This window comes from Onychostruthus taczanowskii, unplaced genomic scaffold (genome assembly GCF_017590055.1).
Source record: "Onychostruthus taczanowskii isolate IOZ18803 unplaced genomic scaffold, ASM1759005v1 scaffold22, whole genome shotgun sequence".
In the NCBI taxonomy this organism is placed as follows: Eukaryota; Metazoa; Chordata; class Aves; order Passeriformes; family Passeridae; genus Onychostruthus; species Onychostruthus taczanowskii.
Genome location: NW_024499462.1, coordinates 1571251 through 1587547, shown reverse-complemented (window position 1 = coordinate 1587547; position 16297 = coordinate 1571251). Strand labels below are relative to the sequence as shown.

At 43.4% G+C, this 16297-nt stretch overlaps 1 protein-coding gene across 1 annotated transcript in view; it reads left to right on the top strand.

The window, feature by feature from the left end:
- PCDH15 (protocadherin related 15) overlaps positions 1 to 16297 on the top strand; it is a 369222-nt gene that overhangs the window by 316425 nt on the left and 36500 nt on the right. The window contains exons 27-29 of the mRNA XM_041404901.1: positions 634 to 761; positions 11453 to 11668; positions 15517 to 15605. Coding sequence (XP_041260835.1) covers positions 634 to 761; positions 11453 to 11668; positions 15517 to 15605 — 433 coding nt within the window. The remainder of the gene's footprint in view (positions 1 to 633; positions 762 to 11452; positions 11669 to 15516; positions 15606 to 16297) is intronic.

Sequence of the window (16297 nt, the reverse complement as noted above, 5' to 3'; positions counted from 1 at the left end):
CAAAACCCTCCGAACTAAGATGTGATATGGATCCCTATTACTTGTCTAGAGAAGTGAGCTGGGCTGGGGAAGGGGCTGGAGCCCCAGGAGGGGCTGAGGGAGCTGGAAAGGGGCTCAGCCTGGAGAAAAGGAGGCTCAGGGGGGACCTTGTGGCTCTGCACAACTCCCTGCCAGGAGGGGACAGCCAGGGGGGGTCGGGCTGTGCTGCCAGGGAACAGGGACAGGACAAGGGGAAAGGGCCTCAGGCTGGGCCAGGGGAGGCTCAGCTTGGACAGCAGCAGGAATTTCTGCATGGAAAGGGTGCTCAGGCCTTGGCAGGGGCTGCCCAGGGAGCTTTGCAGTGCCCATCCCTGGAGGTGTCCCAGGAAGGGCTGGAGGTGGCACTCAGTGCTCTGGGCTGGGGACAAGGTGGGCATCGGGCACAGCTGGGACTCCATGGGCTGGCAGGGATTTTCCAGCCCCAGTGACTCTGGGATTATACAATTTTGGCATTCTGTGTTGTCTCAGGGATTTATTTTTATCATCCCTGTAGTCGTTTTACATGATCTCCCTCAGCTGTAAATGCATGAATGCCAGGAGATATTACAAATTATTGCAAAATATTCTATTTTCCCTTTTCCTTCCCTCTTTTAGGTAATACAGCCAAGGTCTTTATTGAGGTGAAGGATGAAAATGACCACGCACCTGTGTTTACCAAAAAAATGTACATTGGAGGGGTGTCTGAAGATGCCAGAATGTTTTCTTCTGTGCTTAAAGTGAAGGTAAGGCTGATTTTTTTTGTTATAACCTTTGCTTACAGAGGGAAAATTTGTACTCATGGGTTTGTTTTTACAGAAAATTTTGAAATGTGCATCTTCTAAAGCTGCTTGATGGTTGATGTTGGCACAGGGATGATTTTGAGTTAAAACCCAGGTTTTGTTTGTAGTCATTTTTTGGTGCTTGTGTCTCATGCCAGCTTGTCGCTCTCACTTTCGATCTGTTAATATTTAAATATTTGGTTTATGATATATGCCAGTTTTCACCTAAAGGGTTGGTTTTGTTTTTTTTTTATTTTATTTTGGTGGTACCTTGTTTAGGTTGTAAAGGGGAAATCCGGCAACTTTAGGTCTGCACTGGGAGGAAAGTGGGCATAAAATTAACCATCCATAGGGTTGGGTTTTTTGTGGTTCTTTTTTTTTTCTTGTTTTAAAGAGAGAGAAAAATAATGGAAATATAATATACAGACTACAATTAGCATCAGATATTAATAACCAAGAGTAAAAGCTCCCTTTTTTTCAATAAAACAAATAAATTATTTGTTTAGAACACCAGGAATGATAAAACAGAGCTTAATAAAGTTGTTCGTAGCTGGGCTTTTCTTTGTTGGTTTCATGAGAGTCTTTCCCAAAATAAGCCCAGAAATGGCAGAGAAGTGGGGAATTGGGAAGCTTCTACTTCATCAAAATTAGGAATCCAAAAATGGTGGCAAATCCAAGCATCATGTCAAATTCCTGACCTTTAGAACTCCTGAAGAATCACAGAATCGTTAAGGTTGAAAAAGACTTTTAAGACCATCAAGTCCAACCATCCACCAGCACCACTGTGGTCACCACCAAAAATGTTCCCAAGCACCACTTCCACACATTTTGGGTCACTTCCAGGGATGGTGACTCCACCACTGACCTGGTCAATGCTTAACCACCCTTTCTATGAAGAAATTCTTCCAATTATTCAATCCAAACCTCCCCTGGAACAACTCAAGGCTGTTTTCTCTCCTCCTGTCCCTTGACTCATCCCCACCTGGCTCCATCCTCCTTCCAGGGAATTGTAGAGAGCAGATAAGAGGACAGAGGCACTGGAGTAGATAAAAAATTCTGGTAGGCAAAGTAATTTAGGGAAAGGAACATTTTGTTCCATCTGAAAACAAATGAATCACGAGGCACAAATGTCAAAACACATTTGGAGTCATCCCACGAAATGTGGACAGGCTGTGAAATCCTTTCTGGTTTTCCAAGAGGATTTCTTAGGCACAGGTATTTGTGTGTCAGTCAGGGGGATAAGAAATAGGTGGAGAAAGGCTAAGGCAGATTTTGGGCTGATGAGGGGAATCTGCTTTTGCCCTTTAGAAACGTTTGACGCAAACCAGGTGATCAGTCCACAAAAGAGGAGCAAAAGAAATGTCAATTTTGTGTCTTTAAGCTTTTTCTGTTCCAGTCCTCCCTGGTTTTGCTGGCACAAAATGGAACGAGGCCTAAGCATGGAGTTGGTATTAGTGGATGGCATTAAACATAATTGTGTGTTTAGTGAAAGTAAAATTCGAAATAATTAAGAAGTGCTTTTGTTGCAGAGGATCAGGCTGGAATTTATTGTTGTAGCATCGAGCATTTGCAGCAGTCAGTGCTCGTTACCTTTTTTCCTGGCTTTTAGAAAGCAAAAGTAATTGCTCTGTTAGTTAAACACAATCCCCATTCCAGCCTGGTTTAAGAATAATTAATCGAATGAATGTCTGTTCTTGAGGATTAGAATGAAATTAACAGCTTTCCAAGTTGAAATGTAGGAGAACATTAATAAAGTACATGCAGAGCTTGCACTGTAGAAATTATTCAGGTTTGGATTCCAGGGGGAAATTCAGGTTCTTAGAAGGTGTTTTTAATGCATTTGCTTTCATCTTCTGCATTCATTAAGAGTTGCTCACTTTCTTTCACATCATCTGAGTGATTTTGAGAAGAAAGTGATTTTCTCAGTATCTTCTTATTATTGCTGGCACTGACAACAGCCTTTATGAGCCTCAAATGTGGGATATTGGAGTCAGATAATCCTGGCGTGGTTTGGGTGGGAGGGGACATTAAAACTCATCCAGTGCCACCCCCTGCCATGGACAGGGACACTTTCCTCTACCCCAGACTGCTCCAACCTGGCCTTGGGCACTGCCAGGGATCCAGGGGCAGCCACAGCTGCTCTGGGCACCACCTGCCCACCCTCCCAGGGAACAATTCCTTCCAATATCCCATCCATCCCTGCCCTCTGGCAGTTTGAAGCCATTCCCTGTGTCCTGGCCCTCCATCCCTTTCCCAAATTCCCTCTCCAGCTCCCCTGAAGCCCCTTTAGGCACTGGAAGGGGCTCCAAAGTCTTCCCAGGTCTTCTTTTGTCCAGGCTGGCCAATCCCAACTCTCCCAGCATTTCAAGTGACCCGATGCAAAACTACAACTTCCAAAAACAGCCCAAAAATCCCACAGTTAGTTCTTCTTTAACAGGGCATAATAACTTATGGAGATAATTAAGGACTGCAGTTTTTAATTATTATTAGAGTAGTTGATGTAAATCAGTTTTGGATCAATTGATCATAAATACACCACTGAATATTCAGATGCTTGTCTTTGGTTGCTTCAGTCATGCTCTACTCTGCCTTGAACAAAATTTCACCAGTAATAAAAATAATCAAACACCAAAAATAAATTAAAATTAAAAAAAACTGAATATTCAGATGCTTGTCTTTGGTTGCTTCAGTCATGCTCTACTCTGCCTTGAACAAAATTTCACCAGTAATAAAAATAATCAAACACCAAAAATAAATTAAAATTAAAAAAAAAAAAAAAAAAAAAAAAAAAGAGAGAGAGAGAAGAAAACAAATCCTGAGTCCATAATCTTCCACACAAATTTAATTTAGAAACAAACAGACCAATAAAATGTTGGATAAAAACTTCTCTCATCATCTCAACAGTTGATATGTACCAAGGTCAGTCCTATGGGGGTTTCTCCCAACTCTCTAAGGTTATTGGGTTTGCTGCCAGCAGCATCCTCTTAAATACATTAATTTGAGTATAAAAGCCTTTCAGAGGAGAATAATGATCTGCTTTGCTCCAGATTCATAGTAAGATTCCTCTAAGTAGATAAAAAGGACACTTAAGCTCAGCAGAATACCACAAATCATGCTCCAAAAGTCATTTTTAATCAGAATTAATTTGGACAGTGATAAACCACATGACTTATTCTCTATGGGTCTGACTGGATTACAAGCAGTGGCCTCTGAAAGTTGGGAGGTACTGATGCTCCAAGAAAAAAAAAAGAAAGGATATATTTGAATAAAATGGCAATTTTTAGCAAAGGATTTGCTCCTTGCTGCTTGAATTCCTCTTCTCTGCAATTCCCATTTTTAACCCAGAATTTCCAATGTGTTTGAGAGCCCATTTCCTTAATTAGAGATCTTTTTGTGCTTTTCATTAGGAATATACTAATTAAAACCAGATGTAACATGCATAGCCTCTAATTATGAATTCCGTGCCTTGATCTTTGCTTTGTGTTTCCTTGTGTTAGAATTATTTTGCTTTTCACTGGTATTTTCATGGAATTCCTGTTGTTTCCCCTCAGAATTCCAACCAGGCTTCCTTGAGCTCCAAACACAATATTTTCAATCTGCTCCAAGAAACAAACCCACAAAAGAATCTTTAGGGAAATTACCAGCAGGAATTGGCTTTTCCCAATGTAATGGAATGTTATTACTTTTTAAATATTAACAGTATTAACCTCTGCTTTTCTTCCTTTATTTATTAAATTGTTGAATTATTACAGATTTAAATGAGGAAATATCAGAAATCCTAAATCTAGGAGAAGAAAGACAATTGTCTGAGTTCCTGCTCAGTTTATAAAGGTGTTTTTGTCCTGAAAATGTTTGCAGGGAAGGAATCTTGCCTAAATAATGCCAGTGAATCCAAGGATCTGAATTGGCTGTATTTTATAGAAATGCTTTGATTCCTACAATATTTTAATTCCAGCCCTTTCCTGTGCTCTTTGCCCCTTTCTGATCAGATTTTTCATGGAACTGTATCCTTTATTCCCTTTGAATATCCTTTATTGAATATTGAATATCCTTGGAACGTCTTAACAGAAGAGAGCAAAATAAACCAAAGCCATTTTAGGCTGGAGGTTGTGGCCCTGAGGACACGCAGAGGAACAGGAATTCCTCTTTTCTTCACCTCAAAAGCATCTTAGAGATCCCACAATGAGCTAAAACAGTGGATAAAAGAAACAGTTAAAATTCCTGGATAGGGAGAGAATACCAAAATTGCTCTTTTTTTCACAGATCTGTTATTAAATCTCCTTTTTTCTTTTTTTTTCCTATTTGTGCCTATAACCTGCAGATTTCTTTTAATATTTCCTTTTCTTTGGGATGACAAGGAAATCTTCAGAGTGGCAAGTTCTGGAATTCCAGAGATTCCATCTTGAGCACCCAGAAGAGCTTTCAGGGTAACACTTGGCTCATCCCTCCTCTGGCTGTTGCACGACTCATGCACAAAACTGAGCTGCTTTGCCAGTCACAACCTTTCCTTCCTTAAAATGTGATTTATATATCCCAGAGTAGGGAGAAAAGATGCTTGGTAGGAGTAAAAATCTCCTCTGAAAGCTCATTGCAGTGACAACAGCGCAGCCTCCAGCTGCTGCAACATCTGGTCCCCAAAAAAGCTGTGTGCCCTGCTAAGACAAATGTTACAGGAATGCCAGGCATTTTTACTTCAAAAATCATATTCCTGCTTTTTGTGTTGGCTTCCTGAACCTTTTACTCTAATCTCTAAGCCCTCTTACTTTCCTATTATTTTTCTCTGGCAGCAATCAGAGAATTCCCTACCATTTGGGATTTTTTCCCATGTAATTCAAGATTATTTCAATTACTTTGTTGTTTGAGGGCATTTTGAAGACTGGTGGTGGTCTTGCATGTGCCTTTCTCAATAAAGGCTCTTAGAGGGGAGTGGGGAGTGTGCCTGGATCATTCCCATCCCATAGAGGAAATCCATGTGTGTGGCCTTTACTTCCTCTCTCACACACACACCAAAGTTTTTTTATCATGCTCTAACTGATATGGGCTGAAGAAAAATGACAATAAAATCCATTTTTCCAATTATTTGTTTCAAAATCCAACTTTGGGAACCCCTCTTGTTCAGCACCTTTTCCCATGAGACAGCCTGCTGAAAGGAATCCCTGTTTCCTTCAGCACCTGGGAGGTTTTGGCCACCACTGGAGGACAAAATAAGCAATTCCCATTCACCTGATTTCTTCCTACCTGTGTTTCTCAGAAAATTCCTGGCACTGAGAATACTGGGAGTGAGCTGGGCAGTGATCAGTGTCAGTGATGTAGTGAAGAAATATAAATTTAAATATAAATTCCTATATAGATTGATATATAAATTCAGAGCAATATGAATATAAACATGAATATTAATGAATATATGAAAAATATATGAATATATTAAAAACCAATCAATATACTATAATATAGATATATTGATACATTATATATTGGTGTTTTATATATGTTATATTTTATGCTAAATATAAATTTTAATATGAATATATAATTTTTTTTTAAATCAAGGCTCAGGAGCATGAGTTCCAAAGGGCTTGAGCCAGATGAGGCTGTAAAAGAGCATGGAAGTGAAGAAATACAGGAAATGAGGGAAAATTGCAATGGCTACCCCAAATTTCCAGGCTTAGGTGTCTGTAGAACACCCAGTGAAACCTCCCCTAAAACAGGCCAGTGGCAGCTGTGCCGTCAGAACTGGAAATCTGCAACAATCTGGAAATTCCTACCGGCAAAAATGGTCTGGTTCTAAAAGCTGCTTTACGTGCCAGCCACTAATTGGGAACATTGGAGCTGCCATCTGCTAGGAAGAGGGAAAAAAACCCTCAGCAGCCCAATCCCAATCCTGCCATTTTCCATGCCCTGTTAGCAGCCTCGGGCTTGTGGTTAAGGGTGACCCTCTGAGGGAGGTGGGAAACATTTCAGATTAATGACTGCATTTCACTCTGAGCAGCAAATCTGGATTTAGCTCAGGCTGATAATGCTACAAAATGGGATCATCAATGATTATGCAGCTTCAGGAGTTACTGATCATTTTTATGCTCATCCCAAACATGCCACTGGTGATTTTTGGAGACAGGGTCAGAGTGCTGCTGTCACACTGAGTGGGGTTTACCAGCCTCCCTGGGTGTCCTGCCATCAAGCTGTGCTTGTGCAGTCACATGGAGCCAGAGATTAATTAATTTATGCTTTAAAGGCATCGTTTGTTGAGCCTTCTTGCAAAGGAGAGAAAAAGAACAGATTGATCACTGAGAGAACGGAATGGTCTGGGTTGGAAAGGATCTTAAAGCACACCCAGTGCCACCCCTGCCACGGGCAGGGACACCTTCCACTGTCCCAGGCTGCTCCAAGCACCAAAGTCCAACCTGGCCTTGGGCACTGCCAGGGATCCAGGGGCAGCCACAGCTTCTCTGGGCACCCTGTGCCAGGGCCTCACCTCCCTCTGTGTAAAAATATCCTCAGTGCTCTTGTTCTGGGATTAGGGAGCACCTCAGGATTTGTGCCTCATCCTCCTCTGTGGGAGGGGATGGGAAAGGGCTGGAGGCAGCAGCAGCAGTCCTGACCCAACTCCCTGTGTGTGGGCACACCTACGCTCAATCACAGGAGGCTGGAATTTGTCTTGGTAATTCCTGAGATCATCCATATTTATCAGCCCTCAATCACAGCAGGATTTAGGAGACATCTGTATTTCTTGTGCAGAACAAAAGGCAGATATGCTGGTGGAATATTAAGATTAAGTGCAGCTCTTTCTCTTCTTTGACAGTCATAATGCAACTCTTGAGATGTCATAGATCTCTTCCTAATGAAGTGTCAAAAATATTTACCTTCAGGACAAATTACAGGAATAGCAAACATCCTTCCTAGGATTAGAGAAGTTTGGGAGGTTCCTGGGAGCAGCTCACAAGCTCTCTCTGCTGGTCCTGCCAAGCCCAGTGTCCTTAGGTTTGATCCAAAGAGCAGAGAAAGAGGGGAAAGCAAACAACAAAGTTAAATATTTGAAGCTGGAGTCTGATCATTTTTCCAGCGTGTTTGGCACCTGTTTGCTCATCTCTGGGTGGATGTGGAAAGAGCCTGAGCTGTGGTGATGCTGAGGCTGCTGATGGCTCTGGGGTGGCAATCAGCTCTCAGAACTGGTGACAATTAACTCAGAGCCTGTCCACCAGCTCGAGGCACCTGAACTCTGCAGGACTTTACAAGCTGTGAGCTTCAAATGTCAAAAGGCCTCTTTCACTGGAGTTTAATGCCTGAAACTCAGCTGAAAGACTTGAACATCTCATTAGTGCTGACCTCCAGTGCCCTGAGCTTTGTGCAGAAGGCCTGACTTCATTTAATGCCTGTGCCTGCAGCATCAATACCTTAATTTGGATCCAAATTTTGTTTGTTTTTAGTCACACATGTCTCCTGGCGTGAAATGCTGAAGGTGAAATTGATTTCTGGTGTCATTGAAAGCAGCGACTATTAAAAGCCGTAGCTTTTATTGAGAGAGAATTTGCCAATATTAAAAATATGATGGGCTTCTGACCCAGCTGAACCAACCTCATAAATCCATTTTAACAAAGAAATTGGCTTTTTATTGGAAGGGTGTCATGCTGCTCTCCAGGGCATCTCTAGGGAGCCTTTGGACGTCACTGGGCACTCAGTGGGAAACTTGGCTTGCTCACAGCTGTCCCCAAAGGAGCTGGATCTGACATTGCTCCTGCTGGGAGCAGGAGCTGCTGAACATGGCTGCTGCTAGGTCCCTCATGTGCCATGTGGGGTTACAGGAATTCTGTTTTTCCTCCCCCCCCACCCCGCTCCATTACCAACATGCAAAGCTGAGTGTGGATAAACAAGAGGGTTTGGCCAGGCAGGACTTTTCTGGATTAGTTGTGGCTTTATCCTGAGCTGTGTTGTATGAGCTGAGCTTACCCTGGAATCATGGAATGGTTTGAGTTGGAAGAGACCTTAAAGCCCATCCATTCCCACCCCTGCCATGGGCAGGAACACCTTCCACTGTCCCAGGCTGCTCCAAGCCCGATCCAACCTGGCCTTGGGCACTGCCAGGGATCCAGGGGCAGCCACAGCTGCTCTGGGCACCCTGTGCCAGGGCCTGCCCACCCTGCCAGGGAACAATTCCTAATTCCCAATATCCCATCCAGCCCTGCCCTCTGGCAGTCTGAACCCATTCCCTCCGTCCAGGCACTCCAGGCACAGCTGAGGTGCTGCTTTAATTTTTGTCCTTGTTTCTCACCATCCCAACATCAACCTGGTGTTTCTCTCCAGCCACTTCCTTGAGTTCAGGTGGGATATTAGCAATGTTTCTTCTTGAAGGAGTAGCAGAGCATTGGAAGGGGGCTGCCCAGGGAATGGTGGAGCCACCAGTCCTGGAAGTGTTCAAGGAATGAGTTGATGTGGCACTGCACAACATGGTTTAATGGGCAAGGTGACCATCAAAGGTTGGCTGGGGTCATCTTGGAGATGTTTTCCAATGTTAAAAATTCCATGATTCTATGGCATAGCATGTTTTCACATTCCTTTCTTCCTTCAGCTATTTATTTATGTGGAAAGCCAGCAATTTTCCTGACTCTCCACCTGTCAAGCTCCCATCTGCTGGCTCTGGGATATTGTGGGGTTGTATTTCCCTGTGCCAGTTGGAAAGCTGGAATGCTCTGGAAAAGCCCACTGATATCTTTACTTTTTTGACTGACAGAACAGAGTAAATTTCAGAAAGCTTTTCAGCCTTCCCATCTTTCCTAAAATCACTAATAAAGGAGTTTGAGCTCACCCAGGAGGCAGCATTTTCAGTTTTAAAAGCCTTAAAAAAACCTATGGAGCTGGAGAACAAAAACAACTTAACACATTTTATATTTATGCTTTTGGTAGTTGAGCCAGATGAAGCTTTGTGAATTTAGAAGAAAGCAAAATATTGAGAGAGGGTGGGAATTTAACCACTTGTGTGTCTGTGATGAGTGACAGCCAGTGTCATTCCAGGAGCTCATCTTTTGGGCTGTTCTGGATGAAACTTGCTCTTTCCAGCTAAAGCAGCCTAGATATTATCCTTTAAGTGCTGGATGGTTCTGTCTGGGAATCTGGGCTGACATGAGTTGGTGTAGCATGGAGCATACACAGCTTTGAGTACTTGGATCGCTTATCTGGTGCTGGTATTCCCTGAAAAATTATCTGGAAACAAATAAAAATACATAAGGGATTATTTCCACCATATAGAACTTGTTCAGTGCTGGTGAGGAAACAATTAATGACGATTAATGCCCCCCTGTTGAAGACTTAATGACCTTGCACAGATAATTCTCTTTTAGTAGCTGCAGTGTCTCATAAACAGCTGTGCTCTCTGTGAGCAGGGACAGGACCCCAGGGAATGGCTGGAGCTGGGTCAGGCTGGAGATCAGGGAAAGGTTCTTCCCCCAGAGGGTGCTGGGCACTGCCCAGGCTCCCCAGGGAATGGGCACAGCCCTGAGGCTGCCAGAGCTCCAGGAGAGCTTGGACAGTGCTCCAGGGATGCTCAGGGTGGGATTGTTGGGGTGTCTGTGCAGGGCAAGGAGCTGGATCAGTGATCCTTGTGGGTCCCATCCAGCTCAGGATATTCTATGATTCTACAAACTCTTCATGCTGACACAAACCCTTATTGTTTTTCATTCTTAAGTTGTGGCACAGTATGGATTTCCCATGGATTTATGTGCACCTTTTCAAAGTTAAGGCTGGTTTTTATTTCAGCATTATCTCAAGTGACAGGCCTCAGAAGCAGTGCCAATATTTCCACAAAAACCTGCTGATAGATCCTGATGTATCCCAGATGCTGAGGCCGTGACCAAGACTAATGAATGCTCAGGCATTAATTAGCTCCCAGCTCACTGATCCCTGGAAGGAGCACAGGAAAGCTCAGTCGGGGTCCTTGGAAATGCTTCCCTCTGGATACAGGTTGAACAGGAGCATAAGGAGTGGGGCTGGAGAGACGAGGATGGGGCTACACAGGGTTGTCAGGAGCAGGGAAGGTGGAATAACAATTCCTGGGGCTGCCTGGTTGATGCCAGCTCTGCATCCTGATCCAGTTCAACAACGGTGCCAAGGCAGCTCTGTGTCCTGACCTGGGATGCCCAGCAGGTCCCTGTGCACTACTGCAGGAATGCCACTCAATCCTTCCTTATTTTAATAAGAAGTTATTTATTTGATTGCACCACAAATGCCTGTTCTCCATCAGAATATCTCTAATATGAAGGACATTCTTGTGCAAGTCTGTATACTAGTTCCTGAGATGGCTTTTTCTTTGATAATTCCTTTTCAATGAGAATTTGGCTGTGGATGTTTCTCACAATTAAGCAGTTCTTAGGTATTGTTGCAGACTTTTATTTTTCAACTTTTTAATTTTTCTTTCTTTCTTCTGGAGCATTTTAATGCTAACAGAGGAGGATGAAATTGCTGGAAAAGCAAAACTGAGTGCAGCAAAGTTAAATGAAGCATTTAAAGTAGCAGCCATATCTGTGCTCTGGGATCTAATGTTTTAAATGTCAGAGTTGCAGAAATTTGCTGGGCCAAGATGTAACTTTACTTAAAGGACAAGGTTAATGACTCCTTCCATGCATATTTACCTTGTTTGCCTCTGCTTGTTTTGTTTTCCCCATTAGGCCAATGATAAGGACACTGGGAATTACAGTGCCATGCAATACAGGCTCATCATTCCCCCCATCAAGGATGGCAAGGAGGGCTTTGTGATCGAGGCTTACACGGGGCTGATCAAAACTGCCATGCTCTTCAAAAACATGAGGAGATCTTATTTCAAGTTCCAGGTCATTGCCACTGACGATTACGGCAAAGGACTGAGCAGCAAAGCAGAAGTGCTCGTAAGTATCAGCCAGGGATTATTAGTATGGAATAATTCCTGAGGAAATTCAAATACTGCAGAAAGTTTTATTCCAGGCAGACCTAGAGAAAAGCCATAAAGTGCTTGTGCTTAATTTTTTGAAGGCAGTGGAATAAAGCTTTTCATTTCTTAAACCAAAAGATTTTGTGACCTGCTGGAGGGAGTCAGAGGAGGCACCAGGATGATCAGAGGGATGTAGCAGCTCTACTGTGAGGAAAGGCTAGGAGAGTTGGGAATATTCAGCCTGGAGAGGAAAAGTTTTGGGGTGACTTCATTCTGGCCTTCCAGGACCCAAAGAAGCTGCAAGAAATATGGAGAGAGACTTCAGACAAGGGCCTGGAGTGTCAGGACAACGAGAATGGCTTCCCACTACCATAGGGCAGGGCTAGATGGGATATTGGGAAGGAATTGTTCCCTGGCAGGGTGGGCAGGCCCTGGCACAGGGTGTCCAGAGCAGCTGTGGCTGCCCCTGGATCCCTGGCCGTGCCCAAGGCCAGGTTGGACACTGGGGCTTGGAGCAGCCTGGGACAGTGGAAGGTGTCCCTGCCCATGGCAGGGGGGGCACTGGATGGGCTTTAAGGTCCTTCCAACCCAAACCATTCCATGATTCTGTGTCCCTGCTGGTCATGTCCAAGTTGTCTTAGTTGCTTATGTGAAGGAGTAATATTGGGCTGAGAATGAACTTTTCAGTCCCTGAGAAAGCAGCATTTCAGAACTGGCATCAGCTTTAGGCCTTAGGCTCATGGTTTTGTGCTGTTCAAAGAACATTGACTTAGTCCAGGCACTGAAACCATCCAAGCTAAATTTCCTTAAAGCCTATAAACTTGATGGATTGGCTCAGTATTAGCATAATGTGAAAGGGATGGAGTGCATTATCTACTTCATGGGAACACTGTCAAAGGATACAGATGAGAGCCAGAATCCTTGGTGTGATAAGTTCTGCAGGAGTTCACCAAGTAAACATAAAAGATGACACCCTCATGCTTGACCTCCCAAAATGATGGGGCATTCTCAGGTAATTTAGACACTAATGGGATATTAAAATATAGCCAGAAGGAATCGACATTAACATTAGAAAGTGAAGGATGTCTCATAAATTTACAGAGATTTCTTTCTGATGTCTGGCTGAGTGATGAGCACTTCACCCAGTTGCTTTGAGCAAGGCCTGGAAACTTGGAGGCGCTGGAGACACAATTCCAGACCAACCCCATGCTGCCTAGAACACTGGCATGTGGACCTGTTGGAATGAGTCCAGAGGAGGCACCAGGATGAGCACAGGGGTGGAACAGCTCTGCTGGGAGGAAAGGCTGGGAGAGTTGGGATTGTTCAGCCTGGAGAGGAGAAGCTTTGGGGTGACCAAACTGTGGCCTTGCAGTGCCTGAAGGAGCTGACAAGAAATACAGAGAGACAATTTTCAAGGGATGGAGTGCCAGGACACGGGGAATGGCTTCAAACTGCCAGAGGGCAGGGATGGATGGGATATTGGGAAGGAATTGTTCCCTGGCAGGGTGGGCAGGCCCTGGCACAGAGTGCCCAGAGCAGCTGTGGCTGCCCCTGGATCCCTGGCAGTGCCCAAGGCCAGGCTGGACAGGGTTTGAAGCCTGGGACAGTGGCAAGTGTCCCTGCCCATGACAGGGGTGGCACTGGTTGGTCTTTAAGGTTCCTTCCCCCAGGCCATTCTGGGATTCTCTGTTTAGTGCAGCAAATGGGATCCATACACTGAGATTCTTTCCCATGATTTTAACAGGATTTTTCTGCTGTAGGTAGGGGCTCAGGCTCTCACGTGTTATTTCTTTCAAAACCAGCTCAAAAAGTGAACAGAGAAATTAATTTAATTATTCCAGTGCAAAAGAACAAGATGTGGGGGAAGAAGGTAAGAGTGCACTGGGAGGAGGTCTGGGGAGAAGAGGCTTCTGGGAAGAAGCTGAGCAAAGCAAGGTAGCCTCCAGAGCTTGGATCAGGATGCTCCCCCAGAGCCTGGCGCAGCTCTGGGAGCAGCAGGATCTCCCAAATCCCCTGGGTAAAGGTCTTCACACTGGTGTGGACAATCCATGGGAAGGACACCAGGATGGCTCAAGTCAGACACCTGTGGCTTGACAATTACCTTCCATGTGGTTGAGTTTTCCTTTTCAGCATCTGTGAGATGAAAGAGATACAAGAATTACATTTTAAAATGAGTTTGCTGCAAGGAAGCACCTAAAGCTGCTGAGGAAGGGTAGGTAGTGGATATTCACTATCATGATTTGAAATCCTGGATATCATCCTTATGACAGATATCAATTTGAATAAAATGTTTATGAGGGTTTGAGGACGTTTCAAGTCCCCTCCTCATTCGGGTCCCAGCTACTCCCAGGAAGCCACTGGTGCCATATCACAATCAAGAGTCTTTGTAGACTCTGCCTTGCTGAATTTAAAACTTGGGAAGTGCCTAATGAGCGAAGCTTGGGTTCAAAGAGATATCACTTGTGAGCTAGAAGTTACCAACAATTTTCTGCTTTGCCTGCCTTTACAAATGGGGATAACAAGCAAGTTAATGTTACCATGGAAACCTCAAATATCACTTGATTTTTGTCCAACACCCTTGGTTTCCTATAACTTGTCATGAATGTGTGTTTATCCCTGGTTTTGTACATGAAGAAGCGATGATAATTGTGATTTCTTCCATGTTAAAAGAATTACTGCCTTTGTTTTTGGTGTTGCCTTTACGCTGTTTTCAGTTCCTGGGTGCACTGTGGTTGCTTGAACTGGCTAATGTAATTAATTCTATTAAATTAATCATTGCTTTCCAGTTCTGTTGCATGATTTTTATTTGGAGCTCATTATAATTCTGTGTTTCTTACACAGAAGCCTGTACGTGCTGATCAGGGCATCTGATGACATTTCAAGAACATTTAAATATTTAAAGTTGAATTAAGCTTCAAAGCTGGTGAATCAGTGTTTGATGTGGAAGCACATTTAGGTTTTTCTGCTGCTGTGCTTCCAGGGCTCCTCTTTGGAAAATCAGGGCTTGTTTATTTCTTTTAGAATCGACTAACCCTTGATTTTTAAATTTATCAGCTTTAACATTGGCCTAGTTTTCCAAATTTTCCTCCAGAATCCTCCACAGGATTGGAGTGATGTTGGGTTCATAGTAAAAAACAATAATTGCCAGATATTTGCTCTGAGATTACTCCATGTCTCGGTGGAAAACTGCAATTTAATTTTATTCCAACAAAGCACATAAGTATTGAGTGGATTAGAAGCATTTTTTTCATTTTTTGTTTTTCTTTTTTTTTAAGGAAAAAGCTCAGTTGTAAAATGTGCAGTTTTAGGATAGAGGGAGAAGCTAAAACAATTGGAGATTAAAATAAAACCTCTCACTGATCACTTCAATGTAAATGAACAATTTCCTTCCTGTTTTTCTAACAAAGTAGCATTGATTTTGTGGAATTAATCCTGTGTTTCCATTTCCCTTGGTGCACATTTCATGTCTCCAAGGGAGGATTTTCCTGGCATCCAAACCACCCAAATGCTCAAAAGTAATTTTGAATACAGCCCGTGGGAGATCTGGGATTCTCTAAGTCAAATCTAAACTAAGAGCAGCTTTTCCTGTCCCCACCTTAAAAATCCGTAATTCTGATGCAGACCTGGAATTACAATTCTAGTTAAATCTTTGATGTTTATGAGCTTTGGCTGCAAGATTTCCCAGCTCTCCTGCTTGGAATTAAAAGGAGAGATGTGGATATCAGGGCGTGGTGTGGAGGCAGGAGAAGAGTGTTTCCATTGCTGTTGGATGGGGAGGGAGCTGTGCCTGGCAGTGCCAATTGAATTTCCCTATTTTCTTTCCAGGTCTCTGTGGTCAATCAGCTGGACATGCAAGTGATTGTCTCCAACGTTCCTCCCACCCTCGTGGAGCAAAACAAAGACCAACTCATTGGGTAATCAATTTATTTCCTTTTCAAATACCAGACAATTCCCTGGTTTTGGGATTGGATGGATCAGAGGGTGAGGGAGGTTTTTTTGTCTTGTCAATAAGAGTCCCCAGACACCACACCAGCAGCAGCTTCCAGGGGACAGGTTTGCTCTTCTGGCATCTTTTTGTAACACAGAGACAATTTTCTCTACTTGCTATGATGAAATTAGCTAATATGGGATAGAAAATGCTGTAGGAAATAGTCTATAACCAATCTTTGTCCTTTTTTTGGTCATTTCAATCAGTGATGAGTGGCATTTCTCAGATTCCCACAGGTCTGGTCTATCCTGCTTGTTGTTGTGCATAGAATTTGAAATGCCTTGGGGTTGGTGGTCTAACCAGTCATTGAAAAAGTCTCCGAGTGCCTCACATCTTCATTGGGCTGGGAAAAATTCCTGATGGATTTGCTCCTGGAGATTTGGGATATGTTCCCCTTTTCTCCCTCTCTTTTGGGCCTGGTGTGTTTTGGCTCTGAGAGATTTGAACATCAAAACCACCAACAAAGTTGTTCAGGCTGAACTCACAGGGATTGCACTTCCTGGAAGCAGAAATAACTTCCTGAAGGGAGGGATTGCCTAGAAATAGGAATAATTTCCTAAAATGGGCTGTTTCCTAGAACTGGTAATAACTTCCTGAAAGGAGGTATTGCCTAGAAAT